The 25,823-nt window shown below is 45.3% G+C and overlaps 1 protein-coding gene across 4 annotated transcripts; it reads right to left on the reverse strand.

Moving 5' to 3' along the window:
• Positions 1-6,379: 6,379 nt before the first annotated feature.
• On the reverse strand, positions 6,380-24,398 carry LOC103654662 (polyadenylate-binding protein-interacting protein 4). Of its 4 annotated transcripts, none has more exons than XM_008681499.3 (15): positions 24,110-24,398; positions 21,643-21,794; positions 21,410-21,562; positions 21,145-21,275; positions 20,570-20,754; positions 19,444-19,621; positions 19,123-19,317; positions 18,096-18,220; positions 10,210-10,279; positions 10,090-10,123; positions 9,102-9,373; positions 8,703-8,849; positions 7,926-8,015; positions 7,043-7,102; positions 6,380-6,948 (listed from the first exon to the last, which is right to left on the reverse strand). In XM_008681499.3, exons 2-15 carry the CDS (start codon positions 21,782-21,784, stop codon positions 6,916-6,918), a joined length of 1,815 nt encoding a protein of 604 aa, XP_008679721.1. In that variant the 5' UTR covers positions 21,785-21,794; positions 24,110-24,398; the 3' UTR covers positions 6,380-6,915. The 4 variants fall into 4 exon arrangements, with proteins under 4 accessions (XP_008679721.1, XP_020408448.1, XP_008679723.1 ...); XM_020552859.3 differs by having other exon boundaries at positions 10,090-10,126; positions 24,110-24,387; XM_008681501.3 differs by having other exon boundaries at positions 21,643-21,818; positions 24,110-24,382.
• Between the last annotated feature and the right edge of the window lie 1,425 nt (positions 24,399-25,823).

The raw sequence follows: 25,823 nt of genomic DNA on the forward strand, positions 1-25,823 counted from the left end.
CATCCGCTGCTCGATCCACTCCTTCAGACCCAGTCACCACTCCACCTCCCTCTTTGCCAGCTCCTGCCGCTCTCGAGCCTTCTGCCACATCCGCTGTGACCACCTCCTCCACCACTCCAGCTTCCACTGCTCCTGCTCCCGCTTTCGCTCCACCAATTCCTCCACCTCGCTTTCAAGAGCGTGACAAGACCAAGGTGCGACCACTCGCTGTTGATCCTCGACTTCTTGACCTTCAGCGGGCCACAGCTGCCATGGTATGTCGGTTCAGACACGTACCCGTGCACTCGTGGTTGCCAACTCAGAGAGACCCAGTGGCTGCGCCACTTTTCAGCACCAGGACACAGGAGTCCTTCTTTAGGGCACAGATGTCTGGTCAGATTGCCCTGAGAGCTCACTGGAAATTGGATCTCTCTGCCTTCTGTTCAGTAGCCGGTGCAGAGTCAGAGGGTCACATCACCTATCTGCCAGGTTTATACTCTCTACTGACCTTCGGTGGCAGATATGTTGAGGAATGGGTCAGAGTTTTCTATGCCACAGTTTGGATTGACCCAAATCATCAGTGGATGAGGTTCAGATTTGAGCGTGAGGATATTACTCTGCATGCTGCTTAGATCATAGAGCTTTTTGGATTTCCTGAGTCGTCGATGAGGTTTCACAACTTGTGCTATGGCACTTCAAACCCTCCTCATCGCCCTCACGGCGGACTAGCTCCTGTCACTTCTAACGTTGCCGCCCTATTTCGACCTCCATTCACAAATGGGTCGCGACGTTCTCTAGCAGATTTCACTCCAGCAGTGAAGTTCTTATATGAGCTCATGAGGTGCACGCTGCTACCAAGGATGGGCTACCGAGAGGCTACCACTCATATCCAGCTCTGGCTCCTTGGTCCTCTGATCTCTCACTCAGAGTTTGACGTTGTTGACTTCCTGATCTGTGAGATTTAGGATACAGTTTTGGATGGTCTTTGGGCTCGGCGTCAGCTGCCTTATGCACACTATCTATGACACATATTTACTTACCTGATCTGGCCTTCTCAGTTCTAGGCCATCCTTGAGGCCTCCAGATTGTAGTTTGGTTTCTACCACCCAACTCCTGAGGACACAGCTCCAGCTCCTGTTGATCCACTAGCACCAGATATCAGGGTTGAGGACAAGGCCATCAGACAGTTTGAGGATCAGGATGCTGCTACTGATACTTCCTCTGATGAAGATGAGGATCTAGGTATTCCGCCACCACCTCCTGTGCCACCTCGTTCCCATGATCACAAGGCTGGTGGCTCCAGTGCTACTCCTTCGGCTGCTCCTCCAGCGATAGACCCCGCTCTGGCTGCCATCCTTCAGTCACTCACTCAGCAGCAGGCTCTCATGGTCACAGAGCAGGCCCGTCAGGCATCAGAGCAGGCTAGGTAGGCAACCATTCAGCAACGGTTGTCCGAGCGGATGCTATCTACGTTCTAGACTATTCAGGACCAACAAGACACTATCTAGCAGCAGCTTCTAGCAGACAGTGCAGAGCACCAGGCGTTCATGGCTCATATTCTCTAACACACCGGTGTTCTGATCCCTCCAGTGCAGTCTGCTCCTCCTCCAGCTCTTTAGGCTGCAGTTGTGCCAGCCATTCAGTCCGGACCCCAGCTCCACTCCTTTGGTCCATCCATCTCTCCACTCAGGCTGGTCACCCTGGACTTCTCGACCCAGGTTGTCGGTCCTATCAGCGCTTAGCCACCATTGCCTCTAGCGTCTGCTGTCTCCACTGCTGTCGTGGTTGTTTTTGTGTCTGCTCCAGCTCTAGCAGATCTGCATCGCAGCCAGCGTTAGAGTCAGCACCAGCTCCAGCCTCTACTACAGATCCTAGATCCAAGATTGACTCAGATACTCTACTCATGTTTGCTCTTCTGCCTCGACCGCGACCTGATGCGCCATGTCCTCCTTCTTCTTCTTCTGGGATGTAGGTTCGGGTCACCCTTTTGGTGTTTTATGCCAAAGGGGGAGAGATATGAGTTGTCAGAGCTAGGGGAGTTAGGGAGTTAGTTGAGAGAGCTCTTGATCTTTTGATATAATATAGATGCATGATACTCTCTGTACTAGCTCCACTTTTGTATGATGTTTAACTCACAAACTCTATGATATGCTCTCAGAATGTTTGTTAATGAATGTGTGTGTATTATGTTTTCACCTATGATGTTGTCACCAGTCATTCAGTTCTTGTTCATGGACTTCATTTCATACTTATGTGAACAAGAAACTTATGTTGTGTATGCGCTTATACTTACTATTCTATTACATGACTTTTTCTGTCAAACTTGTTGAGTATCACTAACCATCTTCACTATTGACTAAAAAACAAATAAACTACTCTCACACTCTTGTAGGGTTGTCATCAATCACCAAAAAGGGAGAGATTGAAAGCATCTAGGCCCCTGGTTGGTTTTAGTGATTAATGACAACATAAGACTGCAATGGTGAAAACAATCCCTCAGATGAGAACTTGAAGCGACGGCTGAAAAAGGCAAATCAAAAGATGAAGGTCTTCATATTCCGAGTGTCGGAGGAGTTGTGGACACTTGGTATAGAATTAGGTTTTCTATGTTTATTTTAGTTGTACTATAAAGAGGGGTTGTGATGAGTAGTTTGACCAAGAGAATTCTAATGTAGTGTTGGTGCACATTCACACTCACAACTATCACTAGGTGTCACTCTATAACACACTCACAAGTTAGAACAAAAATGATTTTGTAAAACCAAAGGAAAAAAATGGTTTGTTGTCTTAGGGGCACCGGACTGTCCGGTGTGCACCAGACTGTCCGGTGCGCCCCCTGACAGTGGGGCCAGCCTGCCCCAGGGGTAGCCCCTCTGCCCACGAGAAACTCGAGAGCGACGAGTTCATAGAGCCGAATTTTAGTGCGGCGCACCGGACTGTTCGGTGCGCCGTCAGAGCAATGACTAGCTATCAGAACTAGCCGTTGGAGTGCACCGTTGGTGCACCAGACTGTCCAGTGCGCCCATGCACAGATAGCTCCAGCAACAGCTAGTTTGGTGGTTGGGGCTATTTATACACCCTCCACCAGCCACATTTAGTGTCTTGCTGCCCACATTCAAGTGTATTCATTTCTAGTGCATTGCAAGTCCCACAAAGCCTAGTGAGGTGATTAGAAAATCATAATCCCAAGTCAGGACATCATTAGTGCGCATAAGAGCCACCTAGAGCACACACCACATGCATTAGGCTTCTCTTGGTCAAGTGAAAGTGTATAGCTTGTTACTCTTGGTGATCGGCATCACCTAGACGGCTTGGTGGCGATTGGAGTGCGGTGATCACCCTAGAGGACTTGTTGGTAACCCGACTCAAGTTTGTACGTGGTCGTGAGGGATCCACCGCGCCGGAGTGGCAAAGGATCATCTCATAGAGAGCACTTGGTTCTTGCGAGGACCAAAGGGGAACGATAACCTTGCGCGGGTGCTCCAACGAGGACTAGGGAAGAGTGTCGACTCTTTGATACCTCGGCAAAAAATTGGAGGAGTCTTCTTACCCTTACTTTACATTTCGCATTTACTTTGAGCATTTTACTTTGTGAAATTGCTTAGCTAGTATTTGTAGTAATGACTTAGGGTTGTTGTTTTCTAGTAGTATTTGCTTGTTGCTAGTAGTTGGGTGAAGTTGGGCTCATACTTAGGGTTTTACTTTTGTTGGGAGTTTAGAAAAGCCTAATTCACCCCCCCCCCCCCCTCCTCTTGGGCATCATGATCCTTTCAGACCACACACCTAGAAACGTATCCATAAGTACAGATCAATTGTAGTAATTAGCTCATCCTCCATTAAAAAGGTTATGTGGTAGCACGAAAAAGTTGCTCAATCCAACATTAACAATGGATAGTCCTTAATCAACTCAAGTGGTTTATGTCATCGAGACTCCTCTCGTGACCCTACAACCTATTTAAGTTTCACATTCTTTTTACCAACAACTTCCATTTAGCAACAAATGACACTACCATCATGATTAAAAGACTCTTCTAGAAATGTGGTTGATTAGCTTATAAAGATTCCATACTATAACCCATATGAAACTAGACTCACTTTAAGCATGACTAAGCAATAAACTAGTAATCATTGACCCAACTACATGAGGGACAAGGCATAAGTTAGTAAAACAAGGAAGGTAAAATGCATGAAATCATATCTACTACCCAAATACAGAACCATAAACCACATGAAATCCATAATATAAAATAATATCAAGTTAACATTGCAAAACTTGGGAATACAGGACATTTTTAGTTGGATGCCTAGTGCTTTTGTGGATTCCTCAATTTGATTGCCCTCTGACTCATGTTCTTTGGTTTCGGGCTCCAGAATTTCACTCTTTATCATGTAAACGGATGCATGCATTAGAATGATGGCATGATTGTAGGTGATCATGAAATGCTTATGAACTTGGATGATGCAAAAAAAATTAAACAAACACAACATTTCAAACCATTCAAACATAAAGGTGGTGGCTAGGAGGTGCAAAGTTTAACTTAGTGAGGTGAGGAGTACATATTTCAACATAATTTCCAACTACAGGGGGCATTAACAACTCGATTTAGTTACTAAAAACTGGATATGTAAACTTCACAAAGTTATGTTTAAATTTACATAGAACAGGGGAAATAACTTCATGAGGTAGATTGTCCATTTTAACACCATTCAAACTTATCTTTTGTTTAACTTCATTTTGAGGTTACAAGTGTTGGGGAGAAGGCTTTGCCAAAGGTCCTCATGTAATGATACCTATTGTTTTAAGTTTGTCTCATAAGTTAGTTTCTGAATACTTTGAACATCTGCTTCAAGTTACGAAGGATGAGATTAAGCCCCGTTGGTGAATGAATGTCTGTGATAAGAAGTGAAGGGCAAAACGAAGCTTCATTTACCTTGGGTCATGAGGAGACGAATGGAGCACGACACATCTTATCTACAAAAAGATGGAGATACCATATAGCAATTGTATAAATATTGTATGTAGGAACTGAGGCATTTTTGTATCATATGAAGATGCACGCCTTAGTATCCCTATAATTAGGTGAACAGTACCTATGCAAATGGGATGACATTATTTCTACTCTCGAGTCTATGCGACCCCCGGAGAGCTTTGCCTTTGAAGAGTGGTCAGTGTTTACCTCTCCAAACGCCCTATGGGACCTTCAAAGGTAGTTGTACTCAATAATTTGTAATCCTTCATGTATGCACATTCATATTCGATAAGAACACAAGAAAAGAAAGAAAGGAATATGGAATGCAACTGGCATCATTTTATTTACTGACATACAATTTTGACAGGTTAATTTCTTTGTTGTTTTGTCCTTATCCTCTTATCTGCACATCTTCAAGGATAAGGGAAAAAGATTTTGTCCTTCAGTTGTATTGCCCTAATATGGTTAGCTTTTAATAGGTGACCAACACATAGAGAGCAAGTTAATTCACAACAGGTGTTCATAATTTTACAAATAGCATCAAGATGATTTTTAAAGTTCTAAGCAAGGAAATAAAAACTAAAATAGTTGGTTTTATATTTTTAGCATTTTGTGCCAGTTTCTATGTCGTTAACCATTTCTAGGCAATAAAAAGGAATAAATACATAAACAATAAATATACTTGTTTCATGAGTATATAAATATAAATATGATAAACATAAGTTAAAAGGGGTCGGTAAAAATGGTCTCAGCGTTTTTATTATTATAGGCATTTAGTTATGCATTTAATAAGGTAATACATTTTAAATATATATTAGTTAGGTATCCGATGCGTCGCTACGGTTTTTATATATTACATTGTTAGATTTTGTTTAAATATGATAATTGTTTAAACGCGTTGCAAATTATTGCAATAATACTAACCACAAAAATCCATATATTTCAGCTTTGCTTGTCTCTGGGCTTCTAGATAAAGGATTGGAGCTTATGTAAAACAAAAATTCATTATGAACCAACTCGATTTTGTAGTGACCTAAGGCAGACCCACAGTGCGCGGGATCCAGTCCACCCACCTTGCCGCGGCCAACTGAGCTCGCAGATCAACTACTTCCACCGCCGATCTACGCCGCTCGCCTGAGCCGCTCTCTAACAACCGACCACCAGCGCAGCAGCCAGGGAGCGCGAGAAGCGCCGAAGCGAACCGCTAGGACAGCGACTGCCATTCCTAGCTACCGCCCTCCATTACCAAGAACCACACCAGATGCCAATGCCGTCCACCATCTTCAATTCAGTGACTACACGACTGGCAAGCCATATAGAACCCCTCGTTCCTATATTCTAAATGTAAGCCCTAACACTAGTCAGGTCTTCATCCCAAAGACTAACGGGAGATTCTCCGTCCTCTGCATGAGTATGAACGAGCAGATAGGTCAGCAATTTTAATCCATTTCAGCTGAGAATTCCATTTAAAGTTTACATTAGAACAAGCGTCAAAGAACACATAAATGTAATATGGGGCAATCTCAAACATTTAGGACTGATTTGGTGACCGAGAAATTAAAATAGATCCATGAAGAGAATCCACTTGCTATTCAAAATTGAATAGCAAGTGGATTCTCTTCTATGGATCCCCTTCAATTTTCTGTCACCACACTAGCCCTTATGAATGTCATTTCTGGGTCGAACAGATGACCCACAATTTAATTTACAACAGAAGTCTGACAAAAAACATAAAAAAAATCCAGTCAACCTGCTTCTGAGCAACAGTGACAGAACAATGAAGAGCTTTTTGACCAGGCAACCAAGCAACACAAAGTCGATGGGGCTTTTTGTCCAAGGAATCGGAGCGACAGTCAGGGAGATCATCACCAGTTCTTTCCATTCTAATAGCGGCTTTTGCCGGGTCATTATCCCACTTGTGGGGATTGTTGTGACTTTCACCTAGCAGCAGTTCAAAATAGTATATCTAGAAGTTTCTTCCTCTGTATTGTTGCATCTCCTGCAAAACATATTTCAAACAATAGTAGTCTGATTGCTGTAGTCCAATGTCATGGTATGTACAAAGGCATACAAGAGTCATTTTTTAAACTTACAGGCGCATAATAATAAACAGGACGATTCTGCCCTCCTCCCATCATCATCTGCTGCCCATACTGCTTCATATAAAAAAGTTTAAAAAAGTAAACTTAGGTGGTGTTTGGTTCGCCGAAATGTAACGTAAATGAATTACATGGGGTAATAGATACCGATACTTCTGTTCGGTTGGGCTTTTTCTAGTAATACTACATACTACTATCAAATCTAATTATAACTAGTAACCATTACCGCCGGTAAGAGATCTCATTACCATTCCCTTAACAACGTCTGAACTAAACAGCACCTTAGCCCAGCACTAACTTGGAGCAAATTAACAGTTCACCAGCAAGTTTCAATTTAGATTGAAGTGCTCAAATAAATTAAATATGTGAATCTGCTTGATTGATGATTGCGATGTGTTGTGATTTGTGAATCAATCGAAATATTGAAGACATTACAGAAGAAAGAACAATGAAAGGATAAAGTTGTATTACTCCAATAAAAAAGTTCATAACACTAACCTCCGTTCCAAAGTATAAGACGTTTTAGTTTTTCTAGATACATTGCTTTTACTATATATCTTGTGTAGACTTAAGTGCATGGCACAAGCTATGTATCCAAGAAGGCTAAAACGTCCTATAATTTACTAGAATGGATGAGAGCTTAAAAATACAGCAATTCATGATAGTATATTGAAATCAAATTTAACTGGTCAGTCCTACATAAGAACCCAGTAGCATCTGAAGAAAAAAAATATATAGGATTCAAGATAGTGCAAAAAAAATCGAACAAGTATAGCATTACTTCAGATTAAACAATTCACCAAGACATGATATCCAGGGATGAACTAAAAGGTGAAAAATGCAAAGTTAACTTCACTACAAATAAAGCTTTTCTCACCTGTAGACCAACAGGATGCATGTAACCCTGCTGTGATGCTCCAGGTTGAGCATTATACATGACAGGCTGGGTGCCATATGCCGGTGGGAACTGCAAATTAATTTATGTAAATGCAATGACTATAACGTATTGCACATTCAGAATAGAGGTTTGACTAGTGAGGTACAACCTTAGGAAAAGAAGGAATCAAAACAGTTACACTTCATTAATACTCAATAACAATAAAATAGTATTCCCTCCATTCCAAATTATAAGACGTTTTGACTTTTCAAAACAGTTAACATGATTTATCTAAAAAAGCCAAAACATCTTATAATTGGGAGTACAAACATACCATGAGATACTTTGAGAGAAAAAAAGGACATGAAAGCCTACTTGTTTCAGTGAATATCTGTCTGCAAAATTGTGATCTTACCAACATACTGGTCAGTAAACTTTCAGGTTCTACTTAATATCGTAAACAATTCAGGAAACCAGAGATACCAGTTCAGAAATCTAATATTGGAGAGTTTATAGGGCCAAAACAATAACAATTACATTAAAAATAACAATAAGAATCATTATATAAGGTGCCTGACAAGCAGGTAACTGCTTCTTAATGACCAATTATTTTTGTCGGTAAACTAGTGCTCTCTTCAGTGATGTCTACTGAGAAAACTAACTCATTAATCTGAGACCAGAATTTGACAATCTGCATTTTTGAAATCATGTTCCATCTATTTCATACAAACTTTCAAAGAATAAACACGAAAAAGAAAGAGTGATACAAAGGCTCACCCCCATGCCCACTGGCAAACCAGGTCCAAGTGGTGCTGCTGGAATGTTATTAGTATAGTAATATGATGCATCAGATGATGCAGGGTGTGGTGGCCTCAAAGATGCTGACGGAGTGAAACTCTTGGCATTAGGATTTAGCTTGAATTCCTGATTGAAAAACAACTATCATTTTTTATAAATGCAAAAACAACTAAATGGACAGATGTTCATAAGCATGCAATTATTAAAAAAGGACAATGTACTACCTCTCATCATCACAGATACGAACCATTTTAGGTTCCTACCATATTTAAGTTTGATATTAAATACATAAAAGGTGTGTAGATTAAAAGATTTGGTATTAGCAGATTCATCATGAGAAGTGATCAAAGAACATAACTAACTTTATGTCGGTCAGACCTTAGCATTAGGGTTCAAAGTTGATTTTTCAGAGGTAAGGGATCCTATTGAAGAGCTTGGTGACAAGCCAAGAGCACTCGCAGCTGAGTTTGCAGCAATGCGCTCTGATGTTGACGATGTTGAACTACCAGGTCTTTGAGAGTTAATCACATGTTCCGTCTTAGAAGGATGTTTGACAGATACTGTCAAATCAGGTGTTTCTGGAGATTTGAATCCTTGGCCAGAAGATGAGGGTTCATATGCATATGAACTTGAGGGTGGCCCATCCGACCCTGCAGAAGTACATAGCATCACATATTATGCTATTGGATTGTTGCAATTTAGTAGAGCCAAAGAACAACAGGAACATGGTTTTTGGGTCCCAAGGCGTTGAGGCGTACACAGGCGCTGCAGGACACCATAGGGTTTTAACTACACCATATCGCCTAGGCATCCAGGCCCCAGCACCACAGGATGCCGCAACGTCTCAAAAACCATGAACAGGGAGTCCAAAGGAATTTAATGGAAGGAACTAAGTTGCAGCTATAAATAAGCTCAAAACTATAGAAAATACACATGCCAGGTAGCAAAAAAGAACAACTCCTACAAATTAACATCTCGTACGTAACATATTAATGGATAAATTGGTCGGAGCCCAGGGGAACTGGTACCCCCATAAGATTACAGTGGATCTAACATATCCCGAAGTTTAAAAAATCATGTAATGCATAACACATGAACATGCAGCACGCACACACACACACCCACACAGAGCACAGGTACAATCCGTAAATGCAATGTACATACTGGAACCATCCTTTTAGAATCATATCTTCATACAATTGATAAATAGCAAAAAGGACAAAACAACAGCAATTAGATCCAAGAAACAATGCTTACACAAAGAAAAGGAGAGCTGACATACATCCAAATGATCAAGATAAATGGGATGAGTCACCAAGTCTACAAATACAGAAAATTTCCAATTGATGCTTAATTTACTACTCACCTTCAGAAATAAGAGGTCTTGCACCATCAGATAACTGCTAAATAAAAAGAAAACAAGTTTAATTCTGGTGTGCGAAGAAATTTTTTGACGACTGTATTAAACAAAGTAACATAAACTTACATTATTCTCAGGTTGCAACTTTCTCTTATCCATATTTTCATTACTCCCTTTGCTCAGCTTTCTGTCCAACCTAAGGTGCACAACAATATGTAAAATATGCTTTGTGCATCAGTTATGCTGTCATCTGTGCTAAACATGTTACTAGTGATCTACTTCGGAAACATGTCAAGATCAACCAGTAAACACTGGAGCACACCAGTTCAGGAGTGATTTGATTTAGCTCGCTAACAATTAGTCTAACTGTTGGTCAAAAGTTATTAAGTTGAAATCTTCAAAGAGTGTGTATACCATCTAATTTTGCGAGCATTACTAGAATTTTCGGTTCAGAAACCCCACCTACTGATATACAGGATCAAGGAGAGGAACAAGTACAATGAGCATAGCAGTTATATGCCAAACAACATTTACACTTACACATAATCTGTATTATGCAAAATAGTACACTAGTTGAGACCGCGGAAGGAGTTTTCAAGGTTATCATAAATGTTCATTAAAATAACATGTCAACTGGAGATGTTTATGCTGATAGATTTAATTCGCGTTTTGAAGAAATGATTAGAGAGGACTTTGCTTGGTTAGTCTACATCCTGAAGTTGCCAATGTAAATACTCTAGTGTTATCCAGAGTTTCAAATTTTGGCTGAACCCTGAAGTCAAAGTTAGTTAGCATAGCAAACCAAAAATCAGATATGTACAACAGCATGTATGCAAGATAAAAAAAAATATTGCTAAGTCGGTGGTGCGCATGCTAATTAGCAAGCCCAAAAATATGTTTGTTCCCCATCAATGTATGTGACTAGACATTGGCAAATGAACAAACAATTTCCATTTTAAAAAAATACCCTGTTCTGTTCTATTTCCTGTTTAAAAACTCGACCTGCGGGGGTTAAGACTGCCCCCACGGCATTATAACAAGAAGACCTTCTCATGCAGGTCGACAATGTTAGATACATGTCCCGTGTTCCCTTGTAATGGGCCTGGCCCAGTTGTTTGGTGGTCTATTAATACATTGTCCACCCTATTAGGGTTAGGGTTTTTCATTCCAACTTGGTACCAGAACCAGTTTTACCTTCTCCCAACCCACCCCACAGCCGTCGTCGGACCCCCGGGCATCTCTCCGGCCACCGGCCGTCGGCCCTCCCCTTCCTCCCCCGCTGCTGCTCCCCTTCCACCCGCTAGCGCTGCAGGTCGAGCCAGCAGCCGCGCCACCTGCTGGCCATCGCGCTATCGCGCCTCCCCACGCCGTCGGGCATCCAGACCCGCCGGATCCGCGCCACCGAGACCCTCTCCAGGCCGCCGCCGCGGTGGCGGGACTCCAGGTCAAGGTCACGGCGGCAGCACACTAGCCCTACTCTGCCCTCGCCTTCTCCCTTGGGCGGAAGGCCGGACCTGCTCGTCCACTCTAGCGCTCCAAGCGGCCGGCACTGGCGCTGCCTGTGTGTCTTCACCCCCCTAGGCATGCCGCAAGCCCGCATCGGCCACCGCTGCACCAGCCCCTCGCAGGCTTCGCAGCCTCGTTCTAGCCTTTGCTGCTGCTCCGGCCAACCGCGCCCAGCCGTCGCGCCCCTACCCCGTGCAGCCCCCCTGCAACACCGCCGGTAGGCGGCCCTCTCCCCGCCCTGTGCTGCTCCGCCGTCGCCGCCCATCGTCGGAGCAGCTACAGCCCCCAGCCTCACTCGTGCCTCGGTCGTCCACTCCTTGCCTCTCGCCTCCGTGCGCTCGGCGCGTCACTGCTCCCTCCATGGCGGTACCCATCCCCTACTCCTACGGCGCCACCACGTACGACCTGCCCCCATCCGTCCTTGCCCCTACTCCTCTGACTGCAGCACTCGTACCTTCCACTTCTCCCGTTGCACCTGGCCCCTTCGGCCCCACCTTCGTATTGGCTGCTAGCACCCCCTCCTTCCTAGCTCCGCCTGGTTCCGACGGGATCACTATGCGCGTCTTACTTTACGACGGCCAGCTTGTCCGAGGCACTTTTGTGTCCTTCAATCCGGCCTGGAACCCTGTTCTCCGAGACTGCGTCGAGCTACATCCTCAGGCGGGTCGTCACATGCCTGGACCGCTTGTCTTCCCACGTGCTTTGATCGCCTCCCTAGCGATCGAGCCCCCGTTGTCTCCCTCCCTTCCCAGTAACCACGTCAGAGCTCCTCCTCTGGCTCTTTCCGCACACCAAGGTTATTAAAGCGGTAAAACGTTAAAACGTTATGAACCAACTTTTCAACGTTTAAACGTTTAAACGAACGTTGAAACGTCTTTTCAGACTTGATATAGAATTTCAAATATAGAATAAGTTCATACACAAGTTGAGTTCACAAACCAAATAGCATTAGCATAAAAAGAAACAGATCAAGTTCAACAACACAAGTTCAACCACACAAGTTACAACTTTTATGCATGTTTAGTAACCATCATCGAACTCATCAATATTAAGACCATGAGCAGCCACGCCTTGATCATCACCATCTTTTCCACTATTGAAATTCATTGTGAGGCTTGCTAGTCTTGCTCAGCAGAAGTGAGGCAGAGTAGAGCAGCGCAGTGACAGGTGAGGCTTGCGCACTGGTGTCTTGCTCAACACTGGGCAGTGGGCAGCGGCTACTGGCTGGGAGCAGCGCAATGAGGCAGAGCAGCACAGAGGTGAGGCAGAGGCGCAGAGCACTGGAGGCTGGCGGCTCTGGAGCACTGGCGATGGCGGCGCACTAGACTTTGGAGCGACGGCGGTGCACTGGACTTTGGACTGTGGGCGGAGGGAAGAGGGAGGAGGGAGGAGGGGGGACAGCGGCGTACCTGGCGACTGGCGGCTCTGGACGACGGTAGCGGCTGAGGACGACGCACGACGGTAGCGGCTGAGGACGGCAAGGTGGCTGGTGGCCTAGAATTTAGGGTTTGAGGACGGCTAAAGGCCCATTAACATCTAGAGCGTCCATAGAACGCCTAAATGTCCAAAATGGACGTTCTAGACCATTTTCTTAAAACGTGCGGATGTTTTAGTCCCTAATCACGTTTTACTGCTCGACGTTTTAATAACAGTGTCGCACACCCTGCAGCCTCCCCACTGTCTCCCTCTCCCACCGATTGGGTGGTCGACTCTGGAGCCTCCTTCCACACTACTCCCATAACTAGTTCGTTATTCCACTCCCATCCACCACACCCCTCACATCCTTCCTCCATCGGCGTAGGCCGTTCCACCCTCTCGATCACCTCAGTAGGTGCATCGGTTCTTCCAGGACCATTCTGCTTTAACGACGTCCTTGTTGCTCCCGGTCTGACTCATCCCCTCCTCTCGATTCGTCGCTTTACTAGTGACAACCACTGTTCTATGGAGTTCGACCCCTGGGGACTCACCATACGCCACCTTCCCACACATGTTGTGATTGCTCGCTGTGACAGCTCCGACCCCTCTATTCTCTTCACTTGCCCTCCACTCCCCCCATCAGAGTAGCCTCATCTCCTGCACTTACTACTACCACCACATACTCTTGCTACTACCACCACCTCCTCCGCCATTTGGCAGCGTCGCCTCGGGCACCCTGGACCTGACGTAATGTCCCAGCTTTCCAGCCACTCAGACATATCCTATACTCAGGGCTCTTCTGAGCGCCTGTCATGCTTGTCAGCTCGGTCGTCGCTCCTATCTTCCTTTTTCCACTTCCACGTCCAAGGCTGTTCAGGCCTTTGATCTTGTCCACTGTGATCTCTGGACGTCTCCTGTCCTCAGCCTCTCTGGCTACAAATACTACCTGGTCATTCTGGACGACTACTCCCATTTTCTTTGGACTTTCCCCCTTCGGCTGAAATCCGACACATTCACCACCCTCACTCACTTCTTCGCCTGGGTCTCCACCCAGTTTCGTCGCCCGGTCCGTGCACTGCAGTGCGACAACGGACGCGAGTTTGACAACCACGCCTCTCGGTCATTCTTCCTCACCAATGGTGTTCAGTTGCGTCTCTCGTGCCCCTACACCTCCGTCCGTCTCTCGTGCCCCTACACCTCCGTCCAGAACGGTCGGGCAAAGCGCATGATTCGCACCACCACCAACATGATCCGCTACCTTCTCTTCCAGGCGTCTCTCCCTGCCAGCTACTGGGCAGAGGCCCTGCACACCGCCACCCACCTCCTCAACCGCCTCCCATCGAAGGCGGTGAGCCACCCCACCCCCTACTTCCCCCTGTACGGCACAGCCCCCTCCTACGACCACCTTCGCGTGTTCAGATGTGCCTGCTACCCTAACACTTCCGCTACTGCTCCCCATAAGTTGTCTCCACGCTCCACTCGCTGCCTCTTCCTTGGCTACTCTCCTCACCATAAGGGGTATCGTTGTCTTGACCTCACCTCCCATCGCATCATCTCTCGTTATGTTGTTTTCGACGAAGATGTGTTTCCCCTTGCTGGCTCCTCCCCACCCACCGATCTCGACTCCCTCCTTGAATCTGATCCGAGTACCCATCCTTCTCAGGCACCTTGCCTCGCACCGTTGCCAGCACCTCACGCAGCTTCACCGCACTCGCACGCGGCCCCGTCGACCCCGTCCATGCCACATGTGGTCTCGATGCCCCCGCTCGCACGTCTGCATGCGCCACACGCGGCCCCGTCGACCCTACCAGCGCCATGTGCAGCTCCGTCGACCCCACCTGCGCCACGCGCGGCCCCGCCAACCACGCCTGTGCCACGTGCGGCCCCGGCTACTCTGGCCCCGTCGACGAGCGAGAACCGCTTCGCTGACCCTGCCCTCGTCTACCACCGCCGCGGGAGCGCTCCTCCGTCGGCGCCCACAAACTCGGGCCCCTCAACGAGTGCGGCCCGATTCGCCGACCCCACCGTCGTTTATTATCGCCGCAGGCTGGCCACGCTAGTGGCCCCTGAGCCGTTGGTGTACCACCCGGTCGCAATTCACCGCGACCCCGGACACATTCACCCAATGGTGACTCACCGCGCTGCCGGTGTTCTTCGGCCTGTCGATAGGTTGATCCTGGCCGCTGATACGACCACTACTCCACCGGACGCCTCCCCGGTCCCCTCCTCCATTCGCACCACCCTCGCTGACCCAAACTGGCGTCAGACCATGGAGGAGTACGTGGCCCTACTGGCCAACCACACCTGGGACCTGGTGCCGCGCGTCCACCCGGCACCAATGTGGTCACCGGCAAGCGGCTGTTTCACCACAAGCTGACTTCGGATGGCTACCTCACCGCTCTCAAGCGGATTCTGCGATACCTCCGGGGCTCTCTCGACTACGGCCTCCTCCTCCGCCATCCTCGACGTTGGATCTTGTGGTCTACACCGACACTGACTGGGTCGGCTGCCCCGACACACGCAGGTCCACTTCGGGCTATGCCGTGTTCCTGGGCGCCAACCTCGTCTCTTGGGCCGCCAAGCAGCAGCCCGTCATCTCCCGCTCCAGCGCAGAGGCCGAATACCACGTTGTGGCCAACGGTGTGGCAGAGGCTTCCTGGATGCGCCAGCTCCTCCACGAGCTCTAAGCCCCTTCAGCGCGCCACCCTAGTCTATTGCGACAACGTCAACGCCGTCTACCTCTCCACTAATCCCGTGCAGCACCAGCGCACGAAGCATGTGGAGATCGACCTGCACTTCATCCGGGAGCGTGTCGCCGCAGGCAACGTTCGGGTCCTCAGCGTCCCCACCACGCTGCAGTTCGCCGACATCTTCACCAAGGGGCTACCATCCAGTGTATTCCTATCCTAGACTTTCGGTCCAGTCTCAACATCTGTACAGGATAGAGTTGTGACTGCAGGGGGTGTTAGATACATGTCCTGTGTTCCCTTGTAATGGGCCTGGCCCAATTGTTTGGTGGTCTATTATTACACTGCCCACCCTATTAGGGTTAGGGTTTTCCATTCCAACTGACAAAACCCCCGAACCCATGCCCCACCCATACACAGCGGCACCGTAGCCCATGTGAGAACGACCGCGATCGGGACCGAGCCTTAGACCTGTGCTTTGGCGTGGGACAGACGAGGGGATTTTTTTAACCACAACCTGAAAATTCGCTCCCACGACATGAGGAGTGCTACTCAGACCACCTAACCAACTCGGTTAGAGACCCTTTCGCCTATTTCCTGTTTAATATTTCTTATTACATGAGGGTTGTGTATTCCCATCTCTAACAGTGAAAACATGTGTAAATCTAAGAAAATGTAGGTTTTGATACTACTTACATTACATACAAATTACAAAACATGCTTCAACACAGTTTCATTAAAGTTCACACTTTGGATGGGCTAAGCAGACCACACATCTGCTGCGCAGTTGTTTATCATTCAATAAGTACAGTTTCAACAGACACAGGAGATACCAACTACATATGGCCAGCCCAGAAAAGCGTACTTTTAATGTTAGCATAAATCAATAGATTATCATTAGGATTGTAATGGTTAAGTAATATAAGTTATACAATAGAAAACATTTCAAAAGCAGCAAGAGCAACAGGCCTTGGAGCAATTGGTTAGACTAAAGCATAGCATCTATGAACTCTTGTTTATTATAAGGGTCGAACCTTGTACACAAACCGGGGTTAGTTATTAGCATGCACGTGCTTATTAAGGTTTTGCCTTAGCGACACTTAAGCGGTAAGGTGTGCCAGCCAGGTGAGGCGTCCTCCGCGCCTTACTCAGGCGCATAAAGTGTCACCTTAGGCGTGGGGCGTTTGTGAGGCGTCCGCAGGGTGACGCCTTGTGAAAACGGCAGGAGGATGAGGTGGCGGGTGGCACGCAGGGCGTAGCGGCGGCATGCAGGTCAAGGTGCAGGGCGTATCAGTGGCGGTGCTCAGGGCACAGCGCATGGCCCGAGCCAGCCAGCAGAGGAGGAAGGAGAGCTGCAGGGGAGGGAGAAGGATAGCTGTGGGGGAGGGCGAGAGCTGCTGGCAGCTGAGATGTGTGTGGTGGCTGGTGAGGTTTTAGCCATAAAAATTTGTGTTGGGCTGGGCTGACTGGTTATGGGCTTCCTTTTTCCTTATTTTCCTGTTTCTCTCTTCTACTAGGCTGAAATGGGCCTACTAGGCCTTACAACTATGCTAACTTGCTTATTAACTTTGAATTAGTGATATATAAAAAAATATTTGGACTATTTTTATATCTATCTATACAATTAAGGTGTCGCCTCGCCTTAGGCTTTACCGCTCAGGCGCTCACCTTACTGCCTTAATAAGCATACAATTGAATCATTTTTGCGGAATATGTTACCCTTCTTCAAATAACAAGTATAAACCTGGTGGTCTCCCAGAGGATTAACAAGCACCAAATACCATTGCTGGTGAATTGACAAGGGATTAGGGGTATGAACATGACAAGATTTGAAACCAGCTTGGATACAATTGAAAGTAGACGAACAAGAAATGATATTTAGTCCTAAGCAAGTCAGGATAGACTTTCATTTGAAAGCAGATCGCTAATGAAAATAGAGCTTGAGCTCAGACTAAGGGGGTGTTTGGGACTGCTCCAGCTCCATAAAATTTGGTAGAGTTAGTGAAGCAGGTCATAAGGTGCTCCAGAAAATCGTGGAGCTGAAGTTGTGAACTTTTGTAAGACATTTAGGTAGGTCATTCCATGTATTCTTTAGATTAAAAATATTTTTTAACTATTTAAATTTAAATTATAAACTACAACACGTTGGAGCTGGAACCTGGAGCAGTCCCAAACACCCCCTAACTAAAGCTAAATCGATATGCAGCTGGCTAGATTGAGTTTAGCTACTGGTCAACAATAAATAGAAACTTCATCATGGGAGATAGTACCTGCAACAAGTAACATGAGATCATTGGAACCGCCTTGAAATCAGCTACTATTATATACAGATCTTACATTAAATCATATGCACATAATGACATAATTGAAGACTGAACAACCCAGGTGAAGAGCATTCAGTACCTGTTTTCATCATTGGACGAGAGTCTATCTGGAAGGTAATCAGATGTTGGCTGTCTAACGCTATTGGTTTGAATAGTGGCAGATGCATCAATATCATCAAATATGTGGGATGATGATTCTTCATCCTGAACATCAAAGAAACAAACCAAAAAAAGTGCAGATGTCATGCTTCGAAATATTGCATTAGATTGCTATTGTTTATGAATGTAGTGCGTCAATCAGATCATAGAATAACTACTCTCTGGAAACAAAAGGCTCTTAACAAAAATGTAATTTGACTTGTAAGATTCTCATAGAATAGAATGGAAATATTGTTGATAAAAGGCAAACACTCCCCAAGGTTTCTTCAAGATAAAAGAAACATGGAAAAAGCAAGACCTCGTAGTCTTATACTCTTACATTCCATGTTTTTTAGAATATATCAACTATCAAGTCAAACTTACAGCAAAAAAAACCAGCAAAGTTGCACAGTAGACTAACACCTAAAAACAATACTTCCCCAATGTCACAATATAGGGCCTGTTTGGTTCAGCTTTTTTCTGACCAGCTTTTCTGAAAATCTAGTTGTGGGGAGAATCTGGCTGTGTAGAAAATCTGAGTATCATTAGGATTACGTGCAGAGGAAGATAAAGTTGTCCATAGGGCTCAGGATCTATAATGTAACGGATTACTACTATTGCGACGACTCAACCGATTATCTGTTTATGTTGATTTTGAATGGTTTTTACCCAAATGAATTTTATAGAAGCTGGCTGAAAAGCCGAGTGTTTGGCAGTCCGCAGCAACTTTTGGTGGTCAGAAGCTGCGAAAAGCCGAAACAAACAGGGGCATAGTGTACTTTGACCATCAATTATTAAAAATATATGTATGTTCAATGCACAAAAGATGCATCAATAGATTCTTATTTCACAAATGTTGCCATAACCATAATTAGCATTAACTTTGTAGTAATTGATAACATATTGCAAGCAAGATTAGTGGCCAAAGTATATCTTGGAAGACTCTATGGAGTACTATACTTATGTACCATTGTTGATGAACATCCCAGCAAATCCTTGGGAACAATATTGACTGTCCTGTTAAACAAATCAACTTGGTATGTACTGCTTGGGACATTAGTAAATGGTGGCTTGTACTTGCTGTTATCGGTGTCTCTACGCACTGCTGAATATTTTATCTCTTCATCATGGTCCAAGTCATCACCCAGGAATAAGCCTCTCTCCTGCAGACATAATCACAATACTTAAGATTTTAAATGCTAAGAATGTGCCTGTATACTATATTTTTATGCACTTCAGTCTTCATTATACTTGCAACATTCAGACCAAAAACAGAAGCCTAGGCTTACCTCTGCAAGATGAATATCTTTGGTATCTTCTCCTTCTATTTCTCTAGCTATTCTCGAAGCATGCTTTTCAAGCTCTCTCATATGAGGACCTCTCTCAAGCTTTGTGGTATAAATTTCTTCATTGAATGTACTCTTTACCCCAAACAAGGCTGCATTGGTTTCGAACTGATCCCAGCTCCTGCAAATCTATGGATTGTTATATCATGCAGCCGTGTACAACCAAAGCAAATAATGTCAGAGATGTTTCAGCAGTAGTTCTATCGATGCAAGCACTTAGGACATCAAACTACAAACATAAGGTGCTTACAATGATGAAATCGCATATTGATGTTCAACATTACCATCTAGTCTACTGAGTTGCATGTACCGACTACTCGACTAGTTCAACCCAAAAAATTAAGCTGATGGGAAGAGGCATGCAATTCACTTATGTTCCAACACTCCCTACGTGGACGCTCCCGGCTCCATCAAGCCTCAGACATGGAATAAGAGCGAGAAACAATTATTTTATGTAATTGTGCTAATCAAAAAAATCTCGACCTGCGAGGGGTAAGACAGCCCCGGGCATTGTATTAAGAAGACCTTCTCCCGCAGGTCGAGAAAACCCCTGAACCCCTGCCCAACCCATATACAGCGGCACCGTAGCCCATGTGAGAAACGACCGCGACCGGGACCGAGCCTTAGACCTGTGCTTTGGCGTGGGACAAATGAAGGGATTTTTTTAACCACGGCCTGAAATTCGCTCCCACGGGGAGTCGAACCAGGACCTGAGTGCTACTTAGACCACCTAACCAACTCGGCTCGCTAATCAGGATTCGAACACCATATTGAGTTGCATGCACCAACTAGTTCAACCCAAAAACATAAGCTGATGGGGAGAGATGGACAATTCACTTATATTCCAACACAGTCCACATTTTCATAGTTTATTATGTCATGCTTGGGCCACTTTTTGCTGCTCTGGAACTAAATTATACAATATATGAGCATGAGAAACAATCAACGGAAGCTGATAAGCAGAATACTTGCTTAACTCACAATCGTACATTTCAATGACTAAGGTGGTTGGTTATTGCAGTTAAAGGATGAGAGGAAAAGACTTATATTGCTTCAGTACATCAAATACCTATTTCCCTTTCTGTCATACTTCTCCAGTTCGATACACTCTGAATCTCCTTCATCTGGTGCCCAGCGCTCAAGTTCCCTCTCTTCAAGGTAATGAGAGCGGGAAATGGCAGAATCAATCAGCAAGTCCTTCCTTTTGTCATGACCAGGACCTTTTGGCAGCTCATCACCGCCAAGTGCTACATCCTGACAATTCATATTGGGTAGTCACTACATAATTACATTAATGGCATATCAATGGGATAATAATTCATGACACCTTGTCAATTCAATCCATGAACACATCAAAAGTACCCCCACAGAAATCAATCAAACTAATAATTAGAAGGAATAAAAAAATAAAAAAATTTGCAAACCATAGTGCAGACCCAGTGCCAAAGGCTCCCACATGAGTGGGTCTAGAGAAGGGATAAAGGGAGGCAAGCCTCCCCCACAAATGCAGAGAGGTTGCTTCGAAGTTCGAACTCGCGACCTGGTGACTCAGTGAAAAAGCTCTCACCACTGCAGCAGGCCTGCCCTTCTATGTAAAAAAATTTGCAAACCATAGACAAGAAAAACAAGAATGGAGAAAGAAACCTTGGCAAAAACTTGTACAAGCTCCCTTGCTGGTATTATCATAGTCTCAGGTTTCTTTACAACATCAGAAGCAAATCTTTGTCCTCTGGCAGAACCATCCTTTATGACCTGAGCCATTTTTAAGACTACTCCTGTAGGAGAATCTTGAAGTTAAGAATTGAAAGGAATATGACAATACAATTCAGGAAACAGTGCTCGAATAGAAAACTTTAAAGGATTCTTAAAAGCTACGTCAGGAACTGAGAAAAAAGAGATAGAGGTGTACCGAAGTCTTTGTCAGAGTTTGTTGCATGGAAAATTCCAGATATTATAGAGCCATTTTTCACATGCACGTTGACATGATGCCCAATAAGTTGTGTTAGAACATAGATTAGTCGGTCCCTCGAATGGCTTCCATGCCCTAGTTTGATGTCATTTCCTTATCAATAGAAAACATTATCAACAATGGCTCATAAATGTTGAAGCATTAAACCATTTAATATAAGATGTGATGTTTACCTGAATTGGTAAAACCGCCAGATGATGACCTCACGATTTTACTTTCATGCCTTCCACTACCCACCCTATCCAGCTTTAGATGGGGGAATCCATTCACAGAACCCCTACTAGGAGGGGCAATTTGCTGTTGATGACTCATCATTCCTAATTTCCTATAATGGAACCCAGAAATAACGCTGGGTCAAGTATAAGTAAGAAAGCTATCAAATGAATTGCACTGGTTACTTGTGACAAACTGTTAGAGAACAAATACTTAAAAAGCTGAGTAGCTCATCATCATACCATGACATTAAGGTCACAATTATCTTAAACACATGGAGCACTATGTAAATGGATGTATAATATTGCAAATACATATAAAGACCCAAGTACATTGTTGGCAAATACCAGTATAACACAGAACATATATATATATATATATATATATATATATATATATATATATATATATATATATATATATATATATAATACACACATACATATATATATATATATATGAAGATCTGCATACATTGATATCTAATATTGGAGTTGTATCTAAAGATTCTGATGCCCTGCATAAAATGTCTGTCACTAAGGCATATGCCACATATCTAGATCAGAATTTGTATTATATCAACCAAATAAAGTCATAAAGTAGAAAAATGTTGCAAAAAGTGCTACTTGACATTTGTATTGCACACAATTTGCACAGGTTTTGCCATGACGAGTGAACAAAGGTATAACTAGGTAGCTATGTAGCACAGATACTCCACCTTGAGGCTGTATCCCATATCTGACATGTATCCGATACAGATACACCTCAGATACTTCACGGAGGCGTTTCCCTCCCGTATCCACGTTTTTCTTTCTTCCTATTCATGCACAATACAGCTCTGGATACATACTGGACCAAATTGGATACGGCCCAGCCCAATACACAGCCCAAGAAGGATGAAAACCCTATCCCCACCTGGCCACCCCCACCCGACCACGTCTATCTCGCAAAGCTGCCTAGCATGTGCGTGTCATTGTGTGTGTGTAGTTTTCGCTCAGAAATGAACTAATGCAAGCTTGAAGTACCGTTCAAGCAAAACGTGCTGTGAGAAAGAAAATTTATGCACGGTAACATATGAACAGATGCATTTGCACGAGTTCCTTTCATGTAGAAATCATTATGGTAGTACATAAACTGATCCATTCACAAGGAGTGTAATCAGTAGCAGAGCGCAACCAAGAAACAAGGTACGGCTGGACAGAGAGGAGAGGATGGCCGTTGCCTGGACCACTGCTGGTTGGGGAGGGAGGAACGCTGAGGGCCGCCGCACGGACACGACGCGCAAGAGCGCATACACTGAGGAGGACCGCCGCGCGAGTGCGAGGACGCCGAGGAGGGCTGCGGTCTGAGGCCGGCAGCCGCACGGCGCAGTTGCGCACACCATACATGGGAGCTGGAGACTGGAGGGTGGAGCGCTGCGCCAGAGCGGACGAGCCGCAAATGGAGAAGCAGGCTAGGAGAAGCTGGAGAGGGGAGCTGGAACAGTGGCTGTTGGCAGCAGAGAAGCGGGCTGCGGGAGTACGTGGTGCGGCGTGCAGGAGACTAGGTGAGGTTGAGAGAGACAACGAAGAAGAAGACAGGCGGGCCAAAGTATGGCGTGAGCCATAGCACGCCATACAGGGCGCTCCGCCGTTGAGTGTAATCACGGAATGTTTGTGTAAGATGTTGAAAACAACCGAATCATATGAGACTACATAAAATTATGTAAGACTAAGGGGGTGTTTGTTTGGGATTATAATCTGTCCAGATTATATAATCCAACATATTTTGAAGGGAAATTTGGATCCATACCATTAAAAGATCACCACTTTGGATCCATACCATTACTATCTCACTTACATGTGGGTCCACATGAGTCAATGACATGTGGGGTCCATGGTATATATCTAAAGTTTGGATCTTTTAATGGTATAGATCCAATTGTTCCTATTTTGAAAGTTCAAAATATGTTGGACTTTCAAAATATGTTGGATTATATAATCTGGGCAGATTATAATCCCAAACAAACACCCCCTAAGACCATACCCATCATCTTATTGGACTTGCCAAATGCAACATCTGGCAACTAGATACTACCTTATTGCTAAGTATAATAAAATAGCATTAGCTACATACATCAGGTAGCGCTGGCCAAGGCCAAGTCATGATAGATGCTACTTGGATAAGCTAAATAACCAGCCAAAACAAAGATAGAAAACTACATTACAATAAGCGCACAGCTACCAGAAGAACATGATATAAGCGCATGGAACCAAAATCACGGCAGCGGGCCCAAAACAAAATTCGGGCAGAGGAACTGCTCGTCTGCTCCCATCCTTTCGAGCGGGCGAAAGGGTGCGGATGGACGCACCGCCCGTCCCGAATCCTGATCCAACAGAAGGAGCAGAAAAGAGGAGAGAGGCCCCCGCACGAGGGACGGTCAACTACCTGCTTCGTTGGAACCCTAGGGTTCCGGTGCCGGCCGGATCGCCGCCGGGAACGGGAGTACGAGTCGAGTTGGCGAGGGCCTCCGGTAGCGAGCTGACACGTTAATCAAGTGTGGGTACGGGCGAGGGGAGGGAGACGCGGCCGCAGGAACCCCGGCCTTGACGACGAAGGCGCGGGGGTGGGGGCGGGGGCGGTGGCGGCGGGAGGTGGGGTTGGATCGTTGCAACAGCCGCGGTCGGGGAGGCGGAAGGAAGTCCAAACTCCAAACGAATCGGGGCAGCCTGTGCGTGCGATGCGACGGCGTGAGGTGAGGTGTTAGTTTCCGTTGCCGGGTTCGGGCTTCCGCGGGTGCGTCACGCGGGCAGCCTGCCGGGATGTGCAAAATACCCTATATCTAAATCCCGAATCTGAATTACTCGAATCCAAAAAATCCTATCATAATTTTAGGTAATAATTATATAAACTCGAATTTAGTTTAGCTAGTTTAGGTAATGTTACCCGGTACTCGCGGAATTACCCAAAATACACAGACATGAAGTGGTTTGATACAATATAAATATTTTATTTGGAACAAATTAATAGATATTTAGGCTAACTTAATAATAGATTTGTTGTAAAATAATATGAAGAGCTTTTTTTATATTTCAGATTATTCGGTTTGTTCGGGTTTTAAAGGTTGGAACCGAACCCGACTCATACCTTAAAATATAGCACATATAGGAACCGAACCTAAACTCGAAAACTTGTTCGGGTTTGGTTCGGGTTTCGGTTTAAGGGCATGTTTGGTGCGTGGCCTAAGCCGCCACGGCGCGCTATAGTTTTACCGCGCAGGTGTGGCGGCCGATTCGGCCGCCGTGGCTTAGGCGCGCCGCGATGCCGGATGCGCCACACCAAACTGGCCCTAAAAACCAAACACGGCCTTAGGGGATGGGGATGGTGAAGTTTCTTTACCTATGGGATGTAAACGGGAAAACTCTTTCCCCAACTAGTAAACGGGGACAGGGACAGAGAAGCATTTCCCCATCCTGTTCTTCGCGGGGACTCGTTAAACTTTCATGCGATAATGTTTTCGTGTACTAGTTAATGATAAAAATAAATAATTATTTTGTCAAGTGATCACATATTGTACAAATGTGTCATTTTGATGTACGCATAATGATTTCTTATATCTGACAATGTGTATAAGTGACAATATTTTGCATTAATAATAAAGACGTATGTCCTAATTATAATTTAAGTGGAGACGAAGATCCCCGCGGGAGATTTATCCCTGTGGGAAATGTGGATGGGGAAAAAATGTCCCCCGCAAACGTTTGTGGGGATCCCTGCGGAAAAAAATCGTCGCGGGGATGGGGAGGGGAGGTATTCCTCGGGCGGGAATTCCTCATAGCCTCGTGCGTCTATCTCAAGTGATAGCCGGGTTTGTGACTTGACCATGGCTAGATGTTGGGTAGGTGCCACTGTGCTCTAGACACGAATTCTCCTCCCTTCTTTTCTCCTGTATAAGAGCAACTCGAGGAAATGAAGAGACCCAATCTAATGATTTTTATTTTTTAGGGTGTTGAGCACCATTTGTGGCACTAGGCACAACTGAATGGTCTAGCTCTATGGCCGAACGGTCCGCTCCTAGGCGTGGACGCTCCGTGATTAAATCAGAACAGGCGTGATTAACACCTTTTCCGCGCGTGTTTATTTCTCTAATCTCGCGGATTCT

The sequence above is a fragment of the Zea mays genome, chromosome 4 (assembly GCF_902167145.1).
Source record: "Zea mays cultivar B73 chromosome 4, Zm-B73-REFERENCE-NAM-5.0, whole genome shotgun sequence".
NCBI classification, from domain to species: Eukaryota; Viridiplantae; Streptophyta; class Magnoliopsida; order Poales; family Poaceae; genus Zea; species Zea mays.